General features: G+C 48.2%; 1 protein-coding gene across 4 annotated transcripts in view; it reads right to left on the bottom strand.

Moving 5' to 3' along the window:
- Positions 1-19,959: 19,959 nt before the first annotated feature.
- LOC128911478 (E3 ubiquitin-protein ligase rnf213-alpha-like) overlaps positions 19,960-22,646 on the bottom strand; it is a 62,840-nt gene continuing 60,153 nt past the window's right edge. For all 4 annotated transcript variants that reach the window (XM_054206466.1, XM_054206482.1, XM_054206487.1 and 1 more), the window contains 2 exons: positions 22,242-22,402; positions 19,960-20,870 (listed from right to left, as the gene is read on the bottom strand). In XM_054206466.1, coding sequence (XP_054062441.1) covers positions 20,693-20,870; positions 22,242-22,402 — 339 coding nt within the window. In that variant the 3' untranslated portion in view covers positions 19,960-20,692. The remainder of the gene's footprint in view (positions 20,871-22,241; positions 22,403-22,646) is intronic.

The raw sequence follows: 22,646 nt of genomic DNA, 5'->3' as shown, positions 1-22,646 counted from the left end.
GCGAGCATGTGGATGATTTAAAATAAGGAGACACACAGAACTGGCCTTATTCTCAGTATGCTTGTGCTGTAATTGCACTGTGCTGATGACACTCAGCTTAAGCTAACGTGTTACCTGCATTTGGAGCCTACTCATGGCAGCTTAGAGCTAACGCACGTCTCGTCCTATAGTCTCACTTAATAATGAGACCACTTGTTTCTCAATTGGAGAAGGTGAAAGCACATGCATGATTTAAGACTAGCACGATATTGCAGGGACAGCTTAACTTTGTCTAAACCTAGTTTAGCTTAAATGAAATGGGTAGTTGTTTGAATTCACACACACAATGCTGGTGTTGTTTTCATTAACTCTGTTTGGAAACCACTCTGGCTAAATCAGGGCATCCCCTGGTGTGATATAATGAGGTCTTTCCTCTGATGAGTTACACTGATATAAAGAAGCTATACAGGAATGGTCAATGCAGCATAAAACTGCCTGTAAACAAGCCTTAAGGCACAGCAGATTAAGACGGCCTGCTCAGGGATTTGCACTGGTTTAATTAATTTGGTTTGTTAATGGAATTCCATTAAATTACAGAAAGTTTTTGTTTTAGACAAAGCCGTGGGCCCTGATCTTCCGTTTGGACCTTTCAGTAGCAGTGGCTGAACTGCTTTTGGTGAGCACTTCGTTTGCAATAGTTTGGCGTTGGTCATCACCAGACTATTAGTGAGTATGACCCAACTTGCCAAATGCTTACCCTAAAAAAAAATTTTGGGGGCTGATGATGAGGTGGTCTCCTATTTGCGATCTCTGAGCTCACTATCTATGGCACAACTCAGGATGTGTAAGACCCAAGTTCACTTCGAATCCTCTGTCTAAGGGGATGTGAACTGATAGCTCCTCGGCTGAGCAAAAAGGTCATCTTCCCCCTCCGCCTCGAGAGCCACGTGCCCTGTGCTCTCCGCAGTAATGCCATTTCTTGTAGGGCTGGTTCGTGCAGCAACTTAGAGTATCCTGGTTGTGGCTCCTCTGAGACCAAAGAAAATTACAGGGAAAGAGTGGGAAAGCAAGAGAAACATATTGGCTGAAGTCAGGAAACACAGCTTTGTCAGTGCTCCTTTTGGAGACTGTGTTAGTTAGGTGGCCATGCTAAGGTTAAGGTGGCTCCTCCTTAGACATGGGGTGAAGCTGTAATCTGGACTGAAGGAGCCATAAAAGGGGTTTTTCTCTAGAAACTAACATGAAAATCTGGTATGGAGAGACAAACTTATGTTGTAACTCACTGGGTCTCTTTCCATTGTTGTTTATTTGAGCTGTGTTAAAACCAACCAACCAACCAACCAAAAAACTAAAGGTTTTGGACAACAGGGTAAGGCACTGTAACTGGGGCTGGTGTGCAGTACAGAGGACATGCTTATAAAAATACAAGAAAAGACCTTTACACCATGTAAAAGCATACAAATCTAATGTAACTTGGCTAACTTTGTGTGAATAGTGCATATTTTCTTAGAGTGACAAATATGAGCAAAACCAACCTGATGAGTAAACTGCAGCATTTCCGAGGAAGTGCTGCTATATCCTGGCTTCCTAATTCCGGCTCTGGGAGGTTTCACTGACAGTGATGATGACATATCTTCTGAGGGTGTGGAAATACCACTGGACAACCATTTCTTTTGGGGTTTTTTGGTTTGTTTCATCCCTCCCCACCCTGAACATTTTTGTTCCAAAATGTTGCCTGATGCACATTGCCTGTGCCGCATGGGAGTAGCAATTTGGGTGACTAATCCTCCCATTTTCCTTCTCAGGTGGTGCTCTCTGGCTAAGTGACGCCTTCCCAGGGCAGCATGTCTCCTGGGATGCCTCGTGGCAGGGGCATGGTCTCTTTTGACTGAGAAAGAGATGCAATACATCCCGGGAAACACAGCTCCTCCAAACAGCTGGGCTCAGGGGAGAAGGGAGCAGAGGGCCTTCATCTGGGCCAAGGTTATGTTACGTCTTGGCGTGCCTGTTTGGTGCCAAGTGGGAAATACTTGGCATGACATGGCTGATAACCATGTTTCATGTGCTTGCAGCTCTGAGGTGCTGTCAGGAAGAGGGGAGACCCTTTCCCTGCCCTGGAGCCAGACCCTGCGTAAGGAAGGAGAGCCCTTCATTTTGCCGGTTGAAGGAGAGATGGGATAAGGTGCGAGGAGGCGTGTAGCAGCTGGACAGGTTAGGTATCTCCTCGCGCCGCTGGTGCTGGCTGGCTTCCCCTGGGTCAAGGGCTGAGCTGCATGTGGGGCTGAGCTCCGCACCCTCCAAGGGGTTTGCCGTCTGCCAGATTTGGCATGGGCTGTGCTCGCAGCCATGGTAAGAAAGCCAGGTGAGAAAATACAGCAGCACTTCCTTGGAAATTTTGCCGTTTACTCATGGGGTTATTCATTTTCGCTTGTATCCGGCACTCTTGTAAGACAGCATGAACCCCGCCGCACCCATATGCTGTTGCATGGGACTGGCCTTGCGGCGGGGACCGCCCCGGCACCCCCCGGCCTGCTGGGGCAGGAGCAGGGGCATCTCTGCAGCGGGGCAGGTCTCACGGGTGGGTGCTCGAGTGGGGACCCCCGGCCAAGGGGGCGGCAAGGCGGGTCCTCCTGCGGCCCCGGGCGGCGCTCCCGCTGCTCAGCGGCGGCTCTCCTGCGCACAGGCAGGGCAGCTCGCACAAAAAAACAGATTTGGCATTTTACAGCGTTTTTGGATTTTTTTTTTTTTTTTTCCCCCAGCTTTTAGGACGGCACCGTCTAGCGGGCTGTGTGAGTATTACTGCCCGCCCGAGGAGCTCCCTGCCCAGCGCGTCCTTTGCCGCAGCCGGTGGTGGAGGTCGGGCGGCGCCGCAGCATCGCTCGCACCCGCCGCCCGGGGATGCTGCGGGCCGGCCCCGGGGATGCTGCCCTCCGGCCCCGGGGATGCTGTGGGCCGGCCCGGAGGGTTTGTGGCCTCCAACTCAGCTAAGGGACTCAGTGCACGCACCTCTTGCCAGCCTGCTGCAGGGCTTGCTGCTCCCTGTGTCCCACATCCTCAGGGAAACTGTGGCGATTTTCATCATGGAATCATAGAATGTGTGGAGTTGGAAGGGGCTTTAAAGATCATCCAGTTCCCACCCCGCGCCATGGGCAGGGACACCTCCCACTAGATCAGGTTACTCAAAGCCCCGTGGAGCCTGGCCTTGAACGCTTCCAGGGATGGGGCATCCACAGCTTCCCTGGGCAACCTGTTCCAGTGTCCCACCACCCACAGAGTGAAAAATTTCTTCCTAATATCTAATGTAAATCTATCCTCTTTCCAATTAAAAACCTTACTCCTTGTCCTGTCGCTGCGCTCCCTCATAAAGAGTTCCTCCACATCCTTCCCGTAGGCCCCCTTTAGGTACTGGAAGGCCACTATAAGTCCTCCCTGGAGCCTTCTCTTCTCCAGGCTGAACAACCCCAGCTCTCTCAGCCTGTCCTTATAGGAGAGGTGCTCCATCCCTCTGATCATCTTTGTGGCCCTCCGCTGGACCTGCTCCAACAGATCCATGTTCTTCTTATGTTGGGGACCCTAGAGCTGGACACCGTACTCCAGGTGGGGTCTCACGAGAGCAGAATAGAGGGGTAGGATCACCTCCCTCAACCTGCTGGCCACACTTCTTTTCGATGCAGCTCAGGATGTGGTTGCCTTTTTGGGTTGCGAGTGCACATTGCGGGCTCATGTTGGGCTTCTTATCAACCAACACCCCTAAGTCCTTCTCCTCAGGGCTGCTCTCAATCCATTCTCCGCCCAGCCTGTATTTGTGCTTGGTATTGCCCTGACCCAGGTGCAAGACCTTGCACTTGGCCTGGTTGAACTTCGTGAGGTTCACATGGACCCAACTCTCAAGGTGTCAGGTCCCTCTGGATGGCTCAAGGTCCATCTGGATCATCCATCATTCAAGCTGGCATGGGACAATGTTAATAATTCTCTGACAATATTTGTATTAGTATATTAGTAATTCTCGCCAGTCATGTTTTTTCTCACGCTTCGTTCTGGTTGTTTTCTAGTGCTACTCCCCACTCAGCCCAGCCTCAGCCCTGCCCCAGAAAGCCTGGAGAGGAGAGGGAGATGAAGAGGGAGATGAGAAACTGAAATTGTGGAGATGTACCAATGTGGAAGTTGCAGATGGAGGGGAGGGAGAGTCCGAAAGCCCAGAGGCCTGTGAAGTGCCCTTGTGCCTGCAGAGGTGTTAGGAAAGACGTGGAATAGTTATTTCAGGGTCAGAGGACAGAAGAGACAAGAATTACTGAAAAAAGCAAAGTCTGAAAGCCCTGAGCCACCTAATGTTATTTTGAAGTTGTCTCTGCTTTGAGTGGACACTGGACTGTGTGACCAGCAGAGGTCCACTGCAGTCTAAATTATTCTGTGATTCTACAATTTTGCTCTATGTCTGCATTTTAAAACAGCAAAATTCTCCTTTGGTGGTGTATGGTCTTTTGGGGAACCATAATACTGGCATTAGCCTCATAAAAACCGAGCAGTTACTTGTCTAAAGTACTGACACGTTGGTCTGCAGCATCGGCACATTTCAAATGTTATTGGGGTCATCTCCCTCCCTTGGAATTACAGCATGTTTTCTGACATTTTTGGAAAAGAAAAGGAAGACTACACTGGAGGGTCTGGCTGTCAAATTAGGGCTTTGCACATTGACTGCATTCTTGAAAATATAGTTTAAGAAGTAGAGAAACCTGTTTGCTGATCACAAAACTGCCTTCATGGAGGGCAGAAATGGAATGTTTTAGATTTGAGGGAGAGGGACACAACAGATAATTCTTGACTCTGCAGAGTTCATAGCATGTGTGCTATTCCGTACAAACAGAGAGGAAGATCTACAGATTTCCAGCAGGGCAGCAAATGCACATTCCACGAACATTTAAAGTGAGTAATAGTTGAATTTCTGAAGAAAAATTGCAAGGTCAGTTAGTGCCTTCTGTTAGCACAAGCAACACGTAGAGGGAAGTCTTGGTTAACTTTTGAAATCTGTTGGACTTGAGAGTACGAAGTGCAGGTGACGTTGTTTGTCTCCCCCTCCCGGCTGGAGAAGTCATCCTGACGGCGATTTTGTCCCCTGGCAGGGGTTGAGGGTCACACATGGTTTTCTGAGGGTGCAGTGACCAAACAGCTATCGGTGCAAGCAGATGACAGTGAATGGCAGTGGAGCCAGGCCGTGTTGCGCAGGTCAGGATGCCCTGCTCAGGCCCGCTGTCCTCCCTCGTGCCTGCAGCAGGGATGGGGTTAATGCTTCCCCCCCACTTCACAGGCATCATTCAGAATAGCTGCCGTGTGCTTAGGTTTATAGACACATCAGAAAAAGGCTCTGTTGTGCTTATTCTGCATAACCGAAATATATGGGCAGGGAGAGGGAAAACAAATCCCTGGAGGAAGACCACGTCTGTAGCTGTCTGCAGCATTCCACAGCCACGTTTGCCCTTCAGTAGTTTCCATGTTATAAATGCTTGGGAAGAAAAGGATGAGCTTTGCAGAGACTCTTGTCATTTAGGGCACAGCAGGTGCCCAGAGGTGAGACCACACTAAGCATGAAGAAAGGACCACACTGGACACCTCAGACCCGCTGGCTCTGTCCCATCTCCAGCAGCCACCTTTTCCTTGGGGTGACGTGCCCCCTCCAGCACCCCCCTGCGTGCCCCCAGGGCAGAGCAGCCCCCCAAGAAGGGGGTCGGGGAAGGGGCTGGAGCACCTGGTTGCTGGTACCTGGTTGCCAGTGAAGGTGCCTGACCTGCTGCTGCTGCACAGGCCACGGTCCTGCATCCTCTGTGTGCTGCTGAAGCTTGAGGAGAAACAAAATTACTGAATTAAAAAAAAAGAAAAAAGAAAAGAAGTAATATAAAGAAAAGGATTTGCACTCCCCCGTGCCTTCTAACGTAACCATGAAGCAGAGCAATTTTGAGTATTTATTCTCCTATTCTCCAGGCACCTGCTGAATATTTATTACTGTAACGTCCCTTGCGCCTTTCTGAATGTTCATAAACAGCTCAATACCAGTGATTTGAGCATTCATCGCTTTAAACTGAAGCCAATAGTTACTGAAAGAAACTGCTTATTCCACACAAGTTCCCCACGTCTTCCGCAGAAAAGGTGATTAAGGGACAACTATAACTCGGGGGCTCTAGAATATGATAATGACGCCCTGCCTTTGGGAATAAGCCATCATTAATTACCTGCCTTGGAGTGATTTGATTGTTGCTGGCGGGTTTCAGACAAGCCAGCTCCCAGGTGCAGACCTCCTTTTCCTTGAAAGAGGGGAAGCATCTGCGTAATGGAACACGGCATTTCACAGCCGGGGGTCCTGGGGCTCTGCCGGCCTCTGGGACCTCGGCGAGTGCTCTGCAAGTCAAGAACAAGGACTTCGCGTGTTTGCACGTAGGCGAGGAGAGAAACCAAATGAGTGGGTGTAAAAAATAGTAAATAAGCATTCAAAGCTGAAGCTTTTTTTTTTTTTTTTTAATTTTTCATTGGAAGTGAGAACTGCACAAATAGGTCAATTTCCGCCCCCCCCCCCCCCCCCAAAAAAGGGCAGTTGGGCTTGATGGAAAAATAACTTTATGCTCACTCCTTTGCTTGGGCTTCACAGTTTTGTGAACATGCGTCAATAAGTCCTTCTTAGTCAGATCTGTGGGATGCCAATGAAGACACCCAGACCGTGGAGTGCGTATCTAGAGCTGAAACTGAGCTGGATACCCGCCTTGAGTTCCTGCTGAATCCTGGGGGGACACCACCTGAATCCTGGAGCCAAGCTGGCTGTGGGAGCACCCCCTGCTCTGGTTCTTGCCAGCATAGGTCCCACGGGACGCTCATCCTCATCACTCCTTCAGAGCTGTGACCTGCATTAGAGCAGGGTCTGGAATCAGACCAATTCTTCCGCATCCATCCTGGCAGAATTTCTGTCTTCTCACAATACATTTGTTTTTTTCTTTTTGGGGTCATTTTACTGTTTTTGTTTTTGTTTTATTTTCACATGAGATGGTGGGAGGATTGGTGTAGGAGACAAGGCCAGTGGATCCACCCTCAGACTATGAATAACTGTTTCTTGGCTTAATTTCCTCAGGAAGTGAAGTTTATAGGATCATGCCGTTACTCTCTCTCTCTGTTTTCCTCACCCTAGTAACTTTTAGATCCAGTTTGAACCAAGCTGGGCAGGCGGGTAGACATATCAAATAATATGAAATGTCAGTATGTGTTGAGTGAAAATAGCTGGAGAAGCTCCTGTTTCTTATGGAGGGAAAAACCAAGGAGGTCCTGCCTTATCAGACACCAGAGAACATAGCCCAGTGGCTGGGATTGAGAGGGAAATGCTGGATACTGGGACACACTGGTTCAGCTGCTCACACAGGCATCGCGTCTGTTCAGCAGTGGGGAAACACAACTCAGACAACCTCCAGTCACTTGCCAGCGGGGCACTGGTCTGAGCACTGAGTCCTGCTCTCTGCTGCAGTTCGTGGGTGGGTGCTTCGGGTGGTCGGGGTTTAAAAGAAGGTCTGGTCCCACTGCTGGAACAGGGGTGGTCGATGCCTGGGCCAGCAATGCCTTCAACACCTTGTGGGAGAGACCGATGGACCGTCACAAGGTGGCTGGATGGTGCAGTCTTGGCCCAGCCACCCCACCGCAGATGTGGTCCGTGGTGGTGACATGACACATGCATTGGCTGTAACCATTTTTCTTAGAAGGGGGATGGAGGCAAGTGGTGGGAGAGTGTCTTCCTGTGCTCCAGAGATCGTCCAGTGGGATGTGGTGTGTGCTATTGCAGAAAGAGAAATAGTGCACCAAGCTCTTAATACTATCACCGTGTTCAGAAAAATGGGGTAGGGTTTAAATATGATGTTCGTCTTTTTCATCAAGCTGGGTGCAGTGCTGAGCCAGATGGGTGCAGTCTGTATTGACAAGGGCACTCGCTTTCTAAGAAGGAGTTTTGTTCATCCATCCATCTGCTTCGTATCCATGCAACAGTGAAACGGAGCAGCTTTTGCATATTTATACCCTTGTTCAGCCTGCAGCGCTATGAGAACCGAATGACACGATCGCAGGGAAGTTTGCCCATTTAGAAACACTCCAGCAACCACAGCAGAATAAATGTGAAATGAATGTTATCACTTAATTATTTTTAATCAATAGTAGAGCTTGGCAAATTCTGCAAAGAAGTATCCGTCAGTGTGAGCTCAAACAAAAATTGTGCTTTTGCTTTGGTATTCACTCTCCTTCTTAATGGTGCTCTGACAATGTGCATACAAATGATTTGTGCTCAGCTGAATGCAAGTGCGGTGCGGAGAGGCCGTTCTTCAGAAGGGAGGGTGGCCTTGTAATTAAAGTGCTGAGTCTCAGGAGCTCGGGGACAGGTACTTAGTGCTGTTGCAAACTTTCTTTGTGACCTTGAGCAAGTCATTTAGGGGAAGCGTTTTTGAGCATGTACTGAATCAGGCACTTGGCAGTCAGTTAGGATTTGGTTGCTGGATCCTACCTTGTGAGTTTTGAAAAATTTTGCCCTGTATGTGTCTAAGTGGTGCAAAATTTGGATAATCATATTTCCTGTCATCTGTAATTTGTCTTGTCTACTTACACCATAGACTGTTGCAGGCAGGGGCTGTCTCTACCTGTGCGCTTCTGGGGCTCCCAGAGCAGCCCTGAGACCTCTGGAGCTGCTGTTGCAGAAATCAATTTGCACAGAGTGAAAAACCCTACCTAGGTTCCTGAAATGGCCATCTCGAAAGTGCTTTGATTTCCTTCTAGCCATGTGCTGTTCTGGACGGGGAGCAGAGAGCACAGGAGCGTGTCCTGCCAGGTCTGTGTGATCCCTGTTGGCTTCTCCTGGGCTGTGACATCTCAGGCACCACCACCAGGGTATGCATCCACCATGGCTAGAAGGTCCAAAATCCTGGAGGTCAAGGAAGATCAAAGCACCTGGCACAGTAGTTTTTTACCCCACTTAGACATGAGAAGAAGCTTGCGCACTGTATTGAAGAGGAAAGTACAAGAGCAGGTTTAAGACAGGACAGCCTTTGGCAGGGTGAGAGCGATGGTGAACAGCTCACTGACAGCGCAGAGATGGCCAGGGACAGTCTTGGGGCTTTTGAACCTTTCCCATTAAGCGACACATTAAAATGACTTCTGTGGATAGTTCCCAGGCACAGGAAAGGGCTGTCGTAGCCTGCTAAAATATTGGCTACTGGCCACTACTGTGTAAATGAACACCACGGCTAACTAGATAGTGTCTTTTCTGCACGCTGCAGCAGGATACTTATAACACACCTCTGTATATGCCCAAGATACCTGCCCATGGGCATGTTCGAAAGAGGTTATGTTGGACCGAGACAAAGAGAACACGGTGTGTAGAGGCAGAAATGGCACATTTTTTGGAAACTTCTATATTCTCGAAAAAAATTTCCAGAATTATCTCCCAATTCAAACAAAATCTTTGAACCTGCAGAGAAAAGGAGAGGTTGCAGATTTTGCTTGAATTTGTCAAGTCAAGGCTGAATTGAGGTGTAGGACCACACCTACTGTGCTGTGAAGGACAGAGGACCTGGGCTTCAACAAGGGTGACCTCAGCCCAACTGTTGCTTCTGCTGGCTGCTGTTACTCTCCCTCCAGCTCACCCTGCTTGGACATGTGAAGAGAAGCTGTGAGCAGGACGTACACAGCTCCACACCTTTCCATGCTGGGGTTTTCCCCCTAACCTTGGAACTGGTAGTGATGCCGTGTCAACACCCTACCGCTGTGTCATCTTTGTGTCCTTGCCAGGCTCTGCTCTGCAGATGTCTCACGGCTTCTACTGATGACCACGTAATGGTCACAGCTGCCTGGGCTGCGGTGGTGCAACCACAAGGGCTGTATCAGAGCCGGGCTTTGGGGCCTTGGGTGCAGGCGGTTGGCCCTGACCAGGGATGAGGAGGTGACAGCTGGGGTCATGGATAGAGGTTGCAGCTCCCAGCATCCACGGCCTGATACCATTTGATTGTGGCTACCATCACCACCTGATATCATTTGATCGTGGACGCCACCCCCACGCGTGGTGCTGGGGCTTGGTACCAGACTGAGCCTCTGCCGAATCGGCTGCAGCCACTGGCCGGGATAAGGGTCTCCACAGGGCCATGGGAGCCAGCCTTGCCCTGCTCCATCATCCGTGCAGGGTGTGATGCTGCTCTGCTCCCAGGCCTGGAGCTGCACTGTGTCGTGGTGCTCCCCACAGCCAGCCAGCGCTACAAGCGGCTGCTGTGACATTCGAGGAACTGAGATATGGTGGATGATAGTGCTCAAAGTCACATTAGCTGTCAGGTTTAGCAGACACCCCACATTAGGGGGGGTGTCTGCAAAACCTGACAGTGTTTCTTTACCTGAAACCAGTGTAACCTTAGTGCTGGCAATGTGAAGACAACAGCTGTGAATCTTTCTCTCCAACTTGAACATGTATAAATCAAAGTATGCATATTGCAAAGCATTATACAGCATAACAGCTTCAGACATATAAAAGTGGGTTTCACTGATGTTTAATACTTGGTCTTCAGTGACAGCAGTGTTCACATTTGTGTTTTTTCTGGTAGATAACATAAAATATATTTGTCCCAACGTGTTATAATCTATGCAAACATCAGCAATCTGTATAAAGTCCCATAGCTTGTAATGACAGGGGATGGCACCAGAACTGATCATACACAGAGTGAGTTATTCTATTGTAAGTTAATTCATGCAGCAAAGCAAATATCTCATTCTAATTTATTAGCTAATATTCCAGCCAACAAGGCACTATTTCTCTGTGATCTTTCAATTGCTTTTGTTCTTTATTTGCTTGATGTCCATCAGTTACATCTTTTTCCACTAGTAAACAAATTTTGTTTATATTTGGCATAAATATGCAACCAGTAACACCAGGGTGACATTCTAGTATAACAGAATGACAGCTACTGAAATCCTCGTGTTTTCCAGGCATAGTAAGTCTTACTGCAAGAGATCTTTCAACATTGCTGCTTAATGCTTTGTTGCAGCTTGGATGGAAAAAGATTTTTAATGGCTAGGGTGTTCAATACTGTTAGAATTTGGTGTCTTTACCTGTCTTTCCCTCTAAAAGAGATGTTGATTTAAAACTGATTAAGGATTAAGTTTATCAGTTACCTATTAAGTTTTTCAGTTAACCACCTGCATTTGAACCATTATGTAAATCGCCTTGGTTAAGCCCCGGTTACTAGACAGGTGTAAATTTCCTCTAATAGCTATCTGTACAATCTGAGATCGTCACTTCTGTCCCAATTCAATCACAGTATTTTATTATTTATTACTCACCTGCCCTAGACTCTTTCCGCACATAACACACTTGGTTGACAGGGGTTACCGGAGTCAAGAGTAAGGTCAGTAAGTTGAGCTGCTTCCCTTCGAGCTCTGGTCTATGGTGGACCACTCTGTAACACAACCCAACAAAACCCATCAAGATGGTTATTATATTTTTGAGCGCATTTTCCCAAAGCTTGAACTAAGATTGATGAAATCTCATTTTCCAAGATGAGTTTGCTCTTTGTTTTTGTATCTCTATGTGCTACACTCCGGGGCTGACAATTTCCGTGGATACAAATGGATCTTGCCCTTTCCTGGAAAGTCCCTGTGGGGGTCCACTGCACTCTTGGTACTTTTGGGGCTTTCCAAGTCCCCTGCCTTTTTTTTTTTTTTAAGTTACAGCCTATCTGAATAGTTATATTTTGATTTTTTTTTCTTTTTACACTTTGTTTTATTTGAATCTGTAGCTATTGAATAATTAATATTTTTAGTTGATATTCATCTGGTAGTTCGTTATCAATGCCTATGACTGAGGTGCCTCATTTCTTAGCTAGTCATTGCCATGTGAGACGAAGATCCATGTATGATAAGGACAAAGCATAAACCATTAGAGTGACTGGAAGTTTTTCATCCCAGTCTTTTCCTGTGTTGTTGGCCGTCCCAAGGCTTCCTTTAATGTTCAGTTCATGCTACCCACTGAGTTGCAGATGACTCCTAAAGAGTTACATTTTGGAGCAGCTTCTCTCTCTCTGTGTCTCTGTGTGCTCCACGGCTCTTAGAGCTGCAGCCTTCACTAGTGCTTCCACTTTGTTACTTCAGTCCCCTCTTTTCTTGTGATTTTTGATGGGCTTTCATATGCATACTTGTTTATCACCACCTCTTTTCCTTTGAGTTTGGGCCACTTTTTCCCAGAGGGCAGCATGTAGTATTAGCTTGCCATCTCCTGAATCTGTCCATTTGTTCTCCCATATTGGCAGCCAGACAGCAATAGCTTGGCAAATCTATGAAAACAGCAAGTAGTTTTTCCCAGTCCACATTTTATAGTATTTCTTTAGTAGCCCAAGTTTCAGCTGCTTGAGCTGTATGGAGGATGGTTTTTCATTTTTATGTATGTTTTTGTGTTTATCCAAATAGCTGCAGATCCTCTTTCAGGTTCCAAATACTTACAGTCACTGGGTCCATCAGTAAACAGTATTAGCCATTTTTCTTCCCTTCCATTTTTTAAGTCTGAGTCTGGATTTAACAGCGAAATTTGCTTCCTGATAGTTTTATAGAATCATAGAATCATTTAGGTTGGAAAAGACCCTTGGGATCATCAAGTCCAACCATCAGCTCCACTCTACAAAGTTCTCCCTTACACCGCATCCCTTAACACCACATCTAAACGAGTCTTAAACACATTCAGGGGTGGTTACTCCACCACCTCTCCGGGCAGCCTATTCCAGTGTCTGACCACTCTTTCTGTGAAGAATTTTTTCCTAATGTCCAGCCTAAACCTACCCTGTTGCAGCTTAAAGCCATTCCCTCTTGTTCTATCGCTAATTACCTGTGAGAAGAGACCAGCACCAACCTCTCTACAATGGCCTTTCAAGTGGTTGTAGAGAGTGATGAGGTCTCCCCTCAGCCTCCTCTCCCTCAAACTAAACAGTCCCAGCTCCTTCAATCGCTCCTCATAAGATTTATTCTCCAGGCCCTTCACCAGCTCCAGCACCTCGATATCTCTCTCGTATTGAGGTGCCCAGAACTGGACACAATACTCAAGGTGTGGCCTCACCAGTGCTGAGTACAGGGGGACAATCACCTCCCTCCTTCTGCTGGTCACACTATTTCTAATACAAGCCAGGCTGGCATTGGCTTTCTTGGCCACCTGGGCACACTGCTGGCTCATGTTCAGCCGCTTGTCAATGAGAACCCCCAGGTCCTTTTCTGCCAGGCAGCTCTCCAGCCACACTTCCCCAAGCCTGTAGCGATGCATGGGATTGTTCATGTTCAGATCCTTATGTTTGGTAGAGGTACCAAAACCTTTCCTTTTCTCAGTGTTTTCCTCTGAGTCATTAAGGCTAGTGTCTACCCATTAGCTGTGGTTTGCTACCCACCCACCACCACAGGGCTTTCCCAGCCCTGTGCATTTGCCAAGTCTGTGCCTGGGGTGACTTCCCCATGTCCCCTGGCCTGTGTCCCTGGTACATGCTCCTCCACGCGGTGCTAGAGCTGGCTTCAGGGCTGTCAGAGCTCTTGCCCCACACATAGTTCTTCCTTTTGCATCAAGACGATCCCCATCTTGCCAGTGATGGGTCACTGAATATGCAAGGGGTCTCCTACGTTGGGGCATGCCAGTACAGGAGCCTGAACAAAACCTTCCTTCAGCCATTTCGGTGCCCCTGCCTGGTCCGGGCACCATGGCCACCATCTCTTCTCCTTGAGGGACGTGGTCAGTGTCTGGCTTTCACCTGTTAACATGGGAATAAAACCTCTGAAAAGTTAAATATTCCTCACAAAGCCCATAATCCTTATATGACCGAGCATGTGTGTGTATTTCAATGAGCTCTACCTGTTGTTTATCAGCAAACTGTCCTCTTGACCTGAAATTATACCCAGCTCTTTAAGTTGCTGCTGTACCAGTTGCGCCTTTGGTCACCTAAACTGAAAACCAGTTTCCTCTGCTACCTGCAGCGCTATCTCGTTATTCGCTCTCACATCCACACAAGAGGGTCCACGGATCAAAATACCACCTACAGAAGGAGTAACTGAAGCTTGGCTGTTTTCCAAAAGGTTCTCCCACATCTCCATAACACACAGAGGACAGGTCGCTGTAGCATTAGGATCCCTAAAGCACTGCCTGCCCCATCTGAGTATGAAACAGTCCAAAAAGCTGTGTTTCTTCTTCATGTCCAGTATAGGTCGTGGCTGCTCTGCTTGGTGGATCTCTGGGGTCCCCAAGGGGCTCTTTCCTTGAGCCAGCTGAGGCTCCTGCACCTTTAGCGTTTTGGGCTGTGTGTATTCGCTTTGTTGTGATCAGTGCTCTAGTTGCTGGTTGGCCCCATAAAGCACGGACAGGCCTGGGCAGGAGCAGCTGGAGGTTTTGAGGAGGTGGGCATCCCTACTGTGCCGAATCAGGTCTGTCTGGGTCAGGCTTTATTGCTTGTTTGTTGTCCAGCTTTTGTGGTCTATGTAATTTGGGTTGTTGTTACAAAAAAGCACTAACGGGTGCCCCTCTCCCAGCATTTATGTTTTTTCCTTCAGTCCTCAGCTCCACGACCTGCTGAAATTCCCTCTCTCTCCAGTACTCCAGCAAAATCACTGGCCTTTGCCTCAACTTTGAAATACTGGCTTTTCTCCATTAACCTTATTTTCTATGGAGCAAACAGTTAGTGGCAAATGTTACTGCTTGAATTGTTTCATAGACCCTCTTCTTTCTCTTTACATTTTCTATCTGTCTGTGCTCTGTAAAATTGTTCTACCTGAATGACTTTCCTCTTAAGCTAGAGATGAGTCACATGCTATTGATTTACGGGTTCAGTAATTGCCCTAGCAGCTGGTACCAATCCATCCATCATTGCAGGTTTAATTTTGAACCTCAGCATTAGGTTGCTGTTTGGTCCCTCCTGCATGAAATCTGATCTTGCATTCAGTACCTGCTTTCTTGATTGAAAAAAAACCCCTCTGGTCCTTCTTCAGCTTTCCAAAGTGAGCAACCACACCACAGTTAGGGAGAGCAGCAGTGCCTCTGCAGTCCCCTGGCATTCTCCCCCAGCTTCCTCCTCTGGTCCTGTTGACACTGGGACGAGGTTGGACCGTGCTGTGGTGGGGTTATGGTCACTCACGGCTGTTCCTGGGCCTCCTGAGAGTCCCACCACCCCTGTACAGCAGCATCCACCCAGGGTCCTAGCAGCCATCGTACAGCTCTGGCTTGTTGCAGGCTCTGACTGAGGTCTGGCTCAAACCCGCTCCTGCATCCCTCCATCAGCAGCTGTGTGCCAGCGGTGGCCGGGGACATGAGGAGGGTCGGGGGTCCAGCGCTTTGCTGAGGAGTGGTCAGAGGGATGGGCAGGTGTTGACCAAGTAACCTGGTGACTCCGCATGAGCCAGCCGGGGGTCAGACTATCCAGCCCCGTCCCAGGCACAGGGGTCAACATCTCCTCCCAGGAGCCCCTCTCGGAGGGCTGCAGCCACAGCCTGCTGATGTACGGCTCTTCCAAAGACTCAGTCATCCTCTGGCAAACCAAAGCATCAGATCCATGATGCTGAGTCTCTTTTGCCATTGTCCTCACAGGTGCTCATTGCCAATTTGCGTCCTGATCTCAAGTTTCTGCTGTATTAGCTCTTGTAAGCCGTCCAGTGCATCCTGCCCGGGCTCGCTCCACCACTGGTGTGGATGGCAGGCTGTCTGCTGCAGAGGCACACACGTTTCTGCCTCAGTTCCTTCAGCAATTCAGTCTCTTATTTTAAATCCACTCTTTCCTTTTCTAGACCTGCAATTTTCTCTCGAAGCCCTCCCTTTACCACTTTTAGTAAACTAGTCCACCTAGCTGCAACTTTCTACAAAACCCATAGCCAGCAACCTTAATAAGTCTTGACTTTAGTGCTCTCCTGACAGACTGTAAATGCTTTTTTTGCCTCCCCTGGAGCACTTTTGCCCAAGCAGTTCATCAGCTGCTGTTGCTGGCCTCATACTGCATGACCCAGACCCTAAACTTTGCTGTGGATGGGAGAGTCTGTCTTTCCCCCTGCAGGCAGGCTTGTCTGTATCTCTCTGGGTTGTGGTGCTTAGTACAGGAGCCTCAGTGAGATCTGAGCCTCCCCCCAGGGCCACTCTGTTTGGGCACCCTTCAGCACATGCAAGGAGTTGCTGCAAGCAGGACGCATAGCTCCAAAGAACAAAGCTAGTGTTTGCTAGCTAACACACATGGGATAACTGGACCTTGATGAAGTGCCAGCTCAGGGAGCTCACCACCCTGTACGGCACTCAGCGCCTTTGCTGGCTGCACAGGCACCACCTCGGGAGGAGAGGAGTTGGTCTCTGCAGCACCAAGGCACGTCCTTGATGGTGCTGAGTTTCCTTATTTCTCCTCCTTGTTTGCTTCTTGAAGGTTTTATACCTTCCCACAGTGGTTTTTTTTTCTGATGAAGCCTTGAGCTGGTATGCGATGCCATCTCACCTCTGCATGTGGTGTCAACTTGTGTCCTTTCCTGGCTCTGCTGCACAGGTGTCTCACAGCTCTTCCCGATGATTGTGAAACACCCACAGCAGCCTAAGCCATGGCCATGGAGCCACAAGGGCTGTATCAGAGCTGGCCTTCGGGGTCCCAGATGCAGGCGCTTGGCCCCAGGAGGATGAGGAGGTGACGACTGGGGTTGCAGACAGAGGTTTACATCCCCAGCTGCTGCTGGAGACAGTGCAGCAGCCGCAGGTCAGGGAGCTCTGGTGTTCCCCCGCTCAGCTCGTGTGAACAAACAGGTGCTGCTGGTACTAGGTCTCCAGGACCGTGACGTCTCCTTCCTGATTCCAGCAACATCAGTTTTAGGATGGGTGCTATGGTCCACTGTGCAAGCTGCAACACACCGAGCAGAGACCTAGGCGGGTGAACACTAGTAGCGTCGTTCAGATTTTTCACTGCTGCACAGAATAAAAAGGTTTTTTCTGAGCAAAAGAACTAGCAGTAATTGGGGTGTATAAGCGGGATGTCTGAGCAGCAGTGATTACAGGAGTACAATCAGTAACAGGGCTGCGTTGCAGTGGTGTGGAGAGAACTGTAAATTGTATGTTTTGTCTGTGTATGCAGGCTGGCACATTGCTTTTGTAGCCACAAATCAAGCCCATCTGTATGATTTACTTTCTCCTCTTACTGTCTCGCTTTATTAAGTTAAATCAATCATCATCACACTGCTCTGTGATTTATGGCTTAATGTTTTGCTGGGAATGTGTCACAAAGTGAAAAGTAGAAGTTTTGATGTATTAGTAAAACCAAACTTGCCTGCCTAGGGTGAGACTGGAAGAATTTAGTTTCCTCTTGAGTAAATTCTGACAGATGATATAAATTTCCCTCCTTCCCTCTTTTTCCTCCTCCTTCCCACCCACACCTGGCTGCAAAGAAAGGCCTTGAAATAGGTGGTGGCCAAGGCTCAGCCATTTCCCAACCTGTCAGCCTGTCCTGGCACACCTTGACCTGCAACCTGCAATACCTGTGGCACTTTTGGGCTCTGTGGCAGCTCTGCATGAAGCCATGGATGGATGGATGGATGAAGTTGAAGGACTCAGCCCCATCCCAGGTTACCCTAATGAACTCCAACAGCCAAGAGTGGCTGGCATCGGCCATAGCCACCTGAGGGTTCAATGACTCCAAGGATGGGGTGCCATCAGTAGCTGCCTGGGCACCATTACAAGATATGGTCAGTCTTTGTCTTCACCGAGGTTCATCCAAGGAGAATCTGACCAATGTGGGAGACCTGGTGCTGGGAGGGAATGGAAAAAGAGTTTCCCATTCAAAAGGAGGGGGAAACAGCTGGTCAAATGCCAAGGCCACAGTCTGGGAAGCACTGCAGTCCAAACATGCTGGCTTACCCACCACCCCATGTGCTCTCCACTCCAAACGTGGACGTAGAGTTTTACGTTTGTGTTGGAGGAAAAGGCAAAGGGGCAGGTATGGCCCTACCATGGCACTGTTCCCTCTTTCAGGAATGGAGACATTGTCTCTCCCCATCACACGCTTTTAACTGTATTGAGCAGCTCCTATCATCCCTGCCCTCTCCACGGTGCCATGGGGTATGTGTGACCAAAGGCCTTTAGAAGCCCCGTGTGAAGGGTTTACACCTCCCTAGATCTATTAAAAACCCTTTTTCCCCGAAGGAAGGTCCCCTGTGTATCTGAATTGCCTCTCCTTGTCTCCTGTTCTTCTCAAGGGTGGAAAGCAGCTACTCCCCAAGTCCAACTCTCCTCCTTTGGATTGAAGGATTGAGAGGCAGCTGACTGAGATGCTAACGATGTTTATTAATTAAGCAAAACACACCTCTAAAAAGCTGATAACACCTTAACTACCTTATAAACACACCACTTTTTAGTAGCATAATTCACAATTACGTCACTGCAAGTAATATAGAGTGATAATTCTGTTGCTTATTACTAGTATTAGTACTGATACATAATTCTATTACTACAAAGAAATCTTGTAAATCAAGTACTTATTAAGCTGAATTCTATTGCCTTTCTTCCTGCACTTAGTATTAAGGTACCAAGTCTATCTTTCCTTATAAGTTTATGCGTCTTTACTGCACCCTCCCACAGCAAGTCTTCTGGACCAACCTGGTGGAGAGACCAGCGTGTTCTCCAAGGGGAGGGTTCCCTCTAGCATCCCCGGTGGTGTTGGGTGCACAGCTCAGGTTTGGCATCTGCACTCCTTCTGTCAGAAGCTTCCCACCTTTCTTTGTTCTCCACCTGATCTTACACCTCCCTGCCCACTTTTTTCCTTTTCCTGAACCCACATTTTTTCCTCCCTTGCACTTTTTTTTTGCTCTTCAAACCCCTCCCCAGTAAACAATGCCTGATTACTCATTGGTCTCAACTCTGTTGCATTCATACCCATCTGCTTTTGGGGCAGAATTTTCTTATTCTAGCCTTGCTCCCCTACCTAAGTTGAATTAAGCAGAAGCAGTTTCTCACCTCGGGCGCAGAGCTTTCATACCACAGCAACAATATTTGTGCATTTTGTTCTCACATCCTATCTCTGTACTGGAACAGTTTTCAGCACGCTCCCAGTTCCCATCAGCGGTCTTGGCCAGCTTTGGAGCCTGGTGTCCCAGCAGGGCCCCTGGCTCTCAACCCCCAGCCCTATGGCAGACCCCACATCCAAGTCTCCACAGGTCTGCTCCAAGAAGATATCACTGTGGTGAGCCCAGCTTGTTTATTCCCACAGAGGCCTTGCTCACCACCCTCTGTTGTCCTCCACAGGGAGATGTGGAGGTGAAATGAGATGAGCCAGTTCTACTTCTTGCTGCTCAGCTGCAAAGTTACGGTGGGGAGAGGGGGAAGCCCAGATTTCGCTTTGCACCAGGGCCAGGAGGACCCGTCTCTTCCTTCCTTTCTCTGTGAGCTTATAGCACCTAAACTTGCCTGAGCTTTAATGCTGTATAACTGTGTGTTCGACTGTTACAATAGTTTTTGTGTGTGTATGTGTGTATATATATTTATACATGTGCATATATATGTGTATGTATAAATATATGCATACGTATGTGCATATACATCTATATTTTTGTATATATACAAACACACACACACACATATATAGTGACTAAGACTACTAACAAGTAGTTCCTATATGCAGAATAAAGTATGTATGACCCTAGAATAAAAATGCAAAGAGGAGTACAGGCGTGGAATGAGAGAGGAGGCCTTGAAAATACAGGCACAGGATGATACTCAAAGCCCCAGGGCCATAAACTGCTCACCAATCGCCAATCACTTGTCACCAGAGGAATTCAGTCTTAGGAACTGGGATTGATTTTGGGCATACCAAAGAAAACAAAGTTGGGGCAGATGAGGAAGTACAGCATGTACTTCTAGGTCAGGATGAGCAAAACTGAAGACCTGATCCGGGCCGGGTAAAGGGGTGATTTATCATCTCTATCAAGGTGCACAGTCCCCAGATATGGGGTCTTCACTGCAGTTGTGAAATGTATCTTTATTGTGGAAGTACCACCGCTGAGCCATGCTGCAGGGCTGCAGCTGCTGTCAGTTTCTTGCTTTTGCGTTTATTTCTAGGTGGATTTTTGCTTACATTGCTTTTGCTGCCTTGAATGTGCTATCACAGCTTTTAGGAAAAAGCACAAATACAGTACTAAGCATTAAAGTGGGGTTCCCTTTCCCTCCCCCTTTCCAGCTGATTGTGTTTTGGTAACCTGCTCTGAAACTTAGATACCATAAATTGGCAATAAACTGAATGGTTGGGGGGGAGATTTTTGCCAGGAAGCAGCAGGCGTGGGGTTGTTCCACACAGGGAAATGAGCTGGAAGCAGAGGCTGACCGCAGCAGATGAAGGACAGTCTCCCTACTGACCAGGCACAGTCCCACAGAACCTGGTCTGAGCCAGATTCTACTGACTGCTCAGTGATCATCAAACAAAGTGAGGTGATGAGACAGGTACAAGGTCAGTGCAGGAAGACTAGTGCGCAAATCAGGATTGTCAGGACTGCACATCAATGCACCTACAAGGTAGCTCAAGCAGGGACAGAAGGCTCAGGGCTGAGCTTAAGTGGAGCTCCTCGACCAGTGGACAGTGGGTGCATGGGTGGAAATCCTGGGTGCAGTCGGTGAGGACAATTAAGGCACTCGGGGCACTGACCACTGTGTCGGAGAAGCTGCAGGTGAGCTAATTCCTGGGGGACTTAGCAAGAATTAGGTTGGTCTCTCCTGGATGTAAGTAGGGCTATGAAGTTTACTGGTCCTCACAGCTGTCTTCCAGACGGAAACAACATCTCTCAGTAGTAGATCTGGACTCAAAGTGCCTGTCAGGTTTGCAATGGAGGCATCATCTTGCCTGTCTTCCAGGAAGGATATGAAAGTTTCCTTTAGCCTGTGGGTGAGATAGATCATAATTTTAAGTGTCTGGAGGACTGATGGGTTTCCAAATGCCCTGACCTTCAGCAGGCAATGCTGGCAGTCAAAGACACTCCACTCTGGTACCTCTGAGATGGCCTTGCAGCTAGAAGACAGGCAGTATTCTCTGGGCTATTTCTGGTAGTATCAGACAACAATGTGGGCCACTGTTGGTCAACATTGCCAACAGCACCCAAACAGAGGTTGTGGCCTTAAAGCTGAGCTCTCAGCTTCACTGACTGCCTCTCCCATCTCAGTTATAACACAGCATGCTGAACCTATCTATCTGTACGCAACTTGATACATCCCCAGCTCCCTTCTTCATGGGATCTGTCATGCTGCCACTGTGGCATTAGGAGACCTTTCTCACACAAGAAATAGGGAAAGGGAGGTGGTGCAGCTATATCCTCATGTTGGTGTTTCTCATTGTCCTGTATAGGGGGCATCTTTTTGGTTCTCCTACATGATTCTTACCCCCACCCCGGCCCCAGCCAAGGCCAGGCACATACTGAACTGTATTAACAAGAATGTAGCCAGCTGGTTAAGGAAAGTGATTTTTCTCCTCTGTTGGCACTTGTGAAATCACATCTGGAGGATTGTGTCCAATTTTGTGTTCCCAGTACAAGAAAAACATTGAACTTCTGGAGTGAGCTCAGTGGAGTGCAACCAGCATGATTAGAGATCTGGAGCACAGGACATATGAAGAAGGTAGAGAACTGTGTTATTCAGCCTTCAGCAGAGAAGGTAAAGGGGAACTCTAAATGCATCTTTAACTATGTAGTGGGAGCATGTCAAGAAGATGAAGCCAGACTCTTTTTGGAGTGCCCAATGAAAAGACAAGAATTAACAAGCACAAGATGCAACAGTGGAAATCCTGACTAAACATAAAGAAAAAAGGATTCACCACACATGCAGCCACAATGCAGAGTGGTGGTGGCACTATCCTTGGAGATAGTCAGAACACAACTGGACAAGACCTTGAACAGTCTGCTGTAGCTTTGAAGTCAGACCTGTTCGAACCAAAGGGGTGGACTCAAGACCTCCAGAGGGCCCTCCCAACCTAAGTCTCCATGATGGTATGATTTTCAGTGGTTGTCTTATTTACCCATGAGATGCCAGATGAATTGAACATGCTGGAGGTTTCAGCTGTATTTTACTCCCACTTCTCTTTACGTCACAGTAAGACTCAATGATGCTTATCACAGCCACAGTAACTCTCACTTTTGGAAAGCATGGCCCTTCTCTCCAGCAAGCTTTGAGAGCCAGCCTTAAAAGGGACTTCAAGACCCCTTCCATCTGGGTCTAAAGAGTTGTTATTTACCTGTGGAAGAGAAAAATCTGCTCTTACCTCCACTGTGGATCAAAGCTATCCAACCACACAATGATCATCTCATGGAGCTCAATGAGGAACAAGTCCAGCTTAACTGTGGAGAGTGCAGTAATCAGAGCCTTCTCCTCCTCTGCACTCAACTCCTTGTGGTACTTCTCAGAAACCAGGCAGAAGGGATTCTGCAATGACAAACAACATCATCAAGAGGATGGCCTGGGACTCCCCACAAAGACCATCTGGGGGCTACATCTGATGGAAGAGGTAGAACTGGGACCCTCTTTGTTCCTGGCTGTTATACAAGGGCCAGCAGAGACCACAGCACCAGATGCTGGTGTGACCCAAGCCAGAAAGCACCACTGCTTCTAGCACAAATTCTTGTGGATAGTCCTTTTCCAAGGGTCTTACATGACTGAAGTGGGTGAA

This window comes from Rissa tridactyla, chromosome 1, assembly GCF_028500815.1.
Source record: "Rissa tridactyla isolate bRisTri1 chromosome 1, bRisTri1.patW.cur.20221130, whole genome shotgun sequence".
NCBI classification, from domain to species: domain Eukaryota; kingdom Metazoa; phylum Chordata; class Aves; order Charadriiformes; family Laridae; genus Rissa; species Rissa tridactyla.
This window is presented reverse-complemented; position numbering and strand designations above follow the sequence as displayed.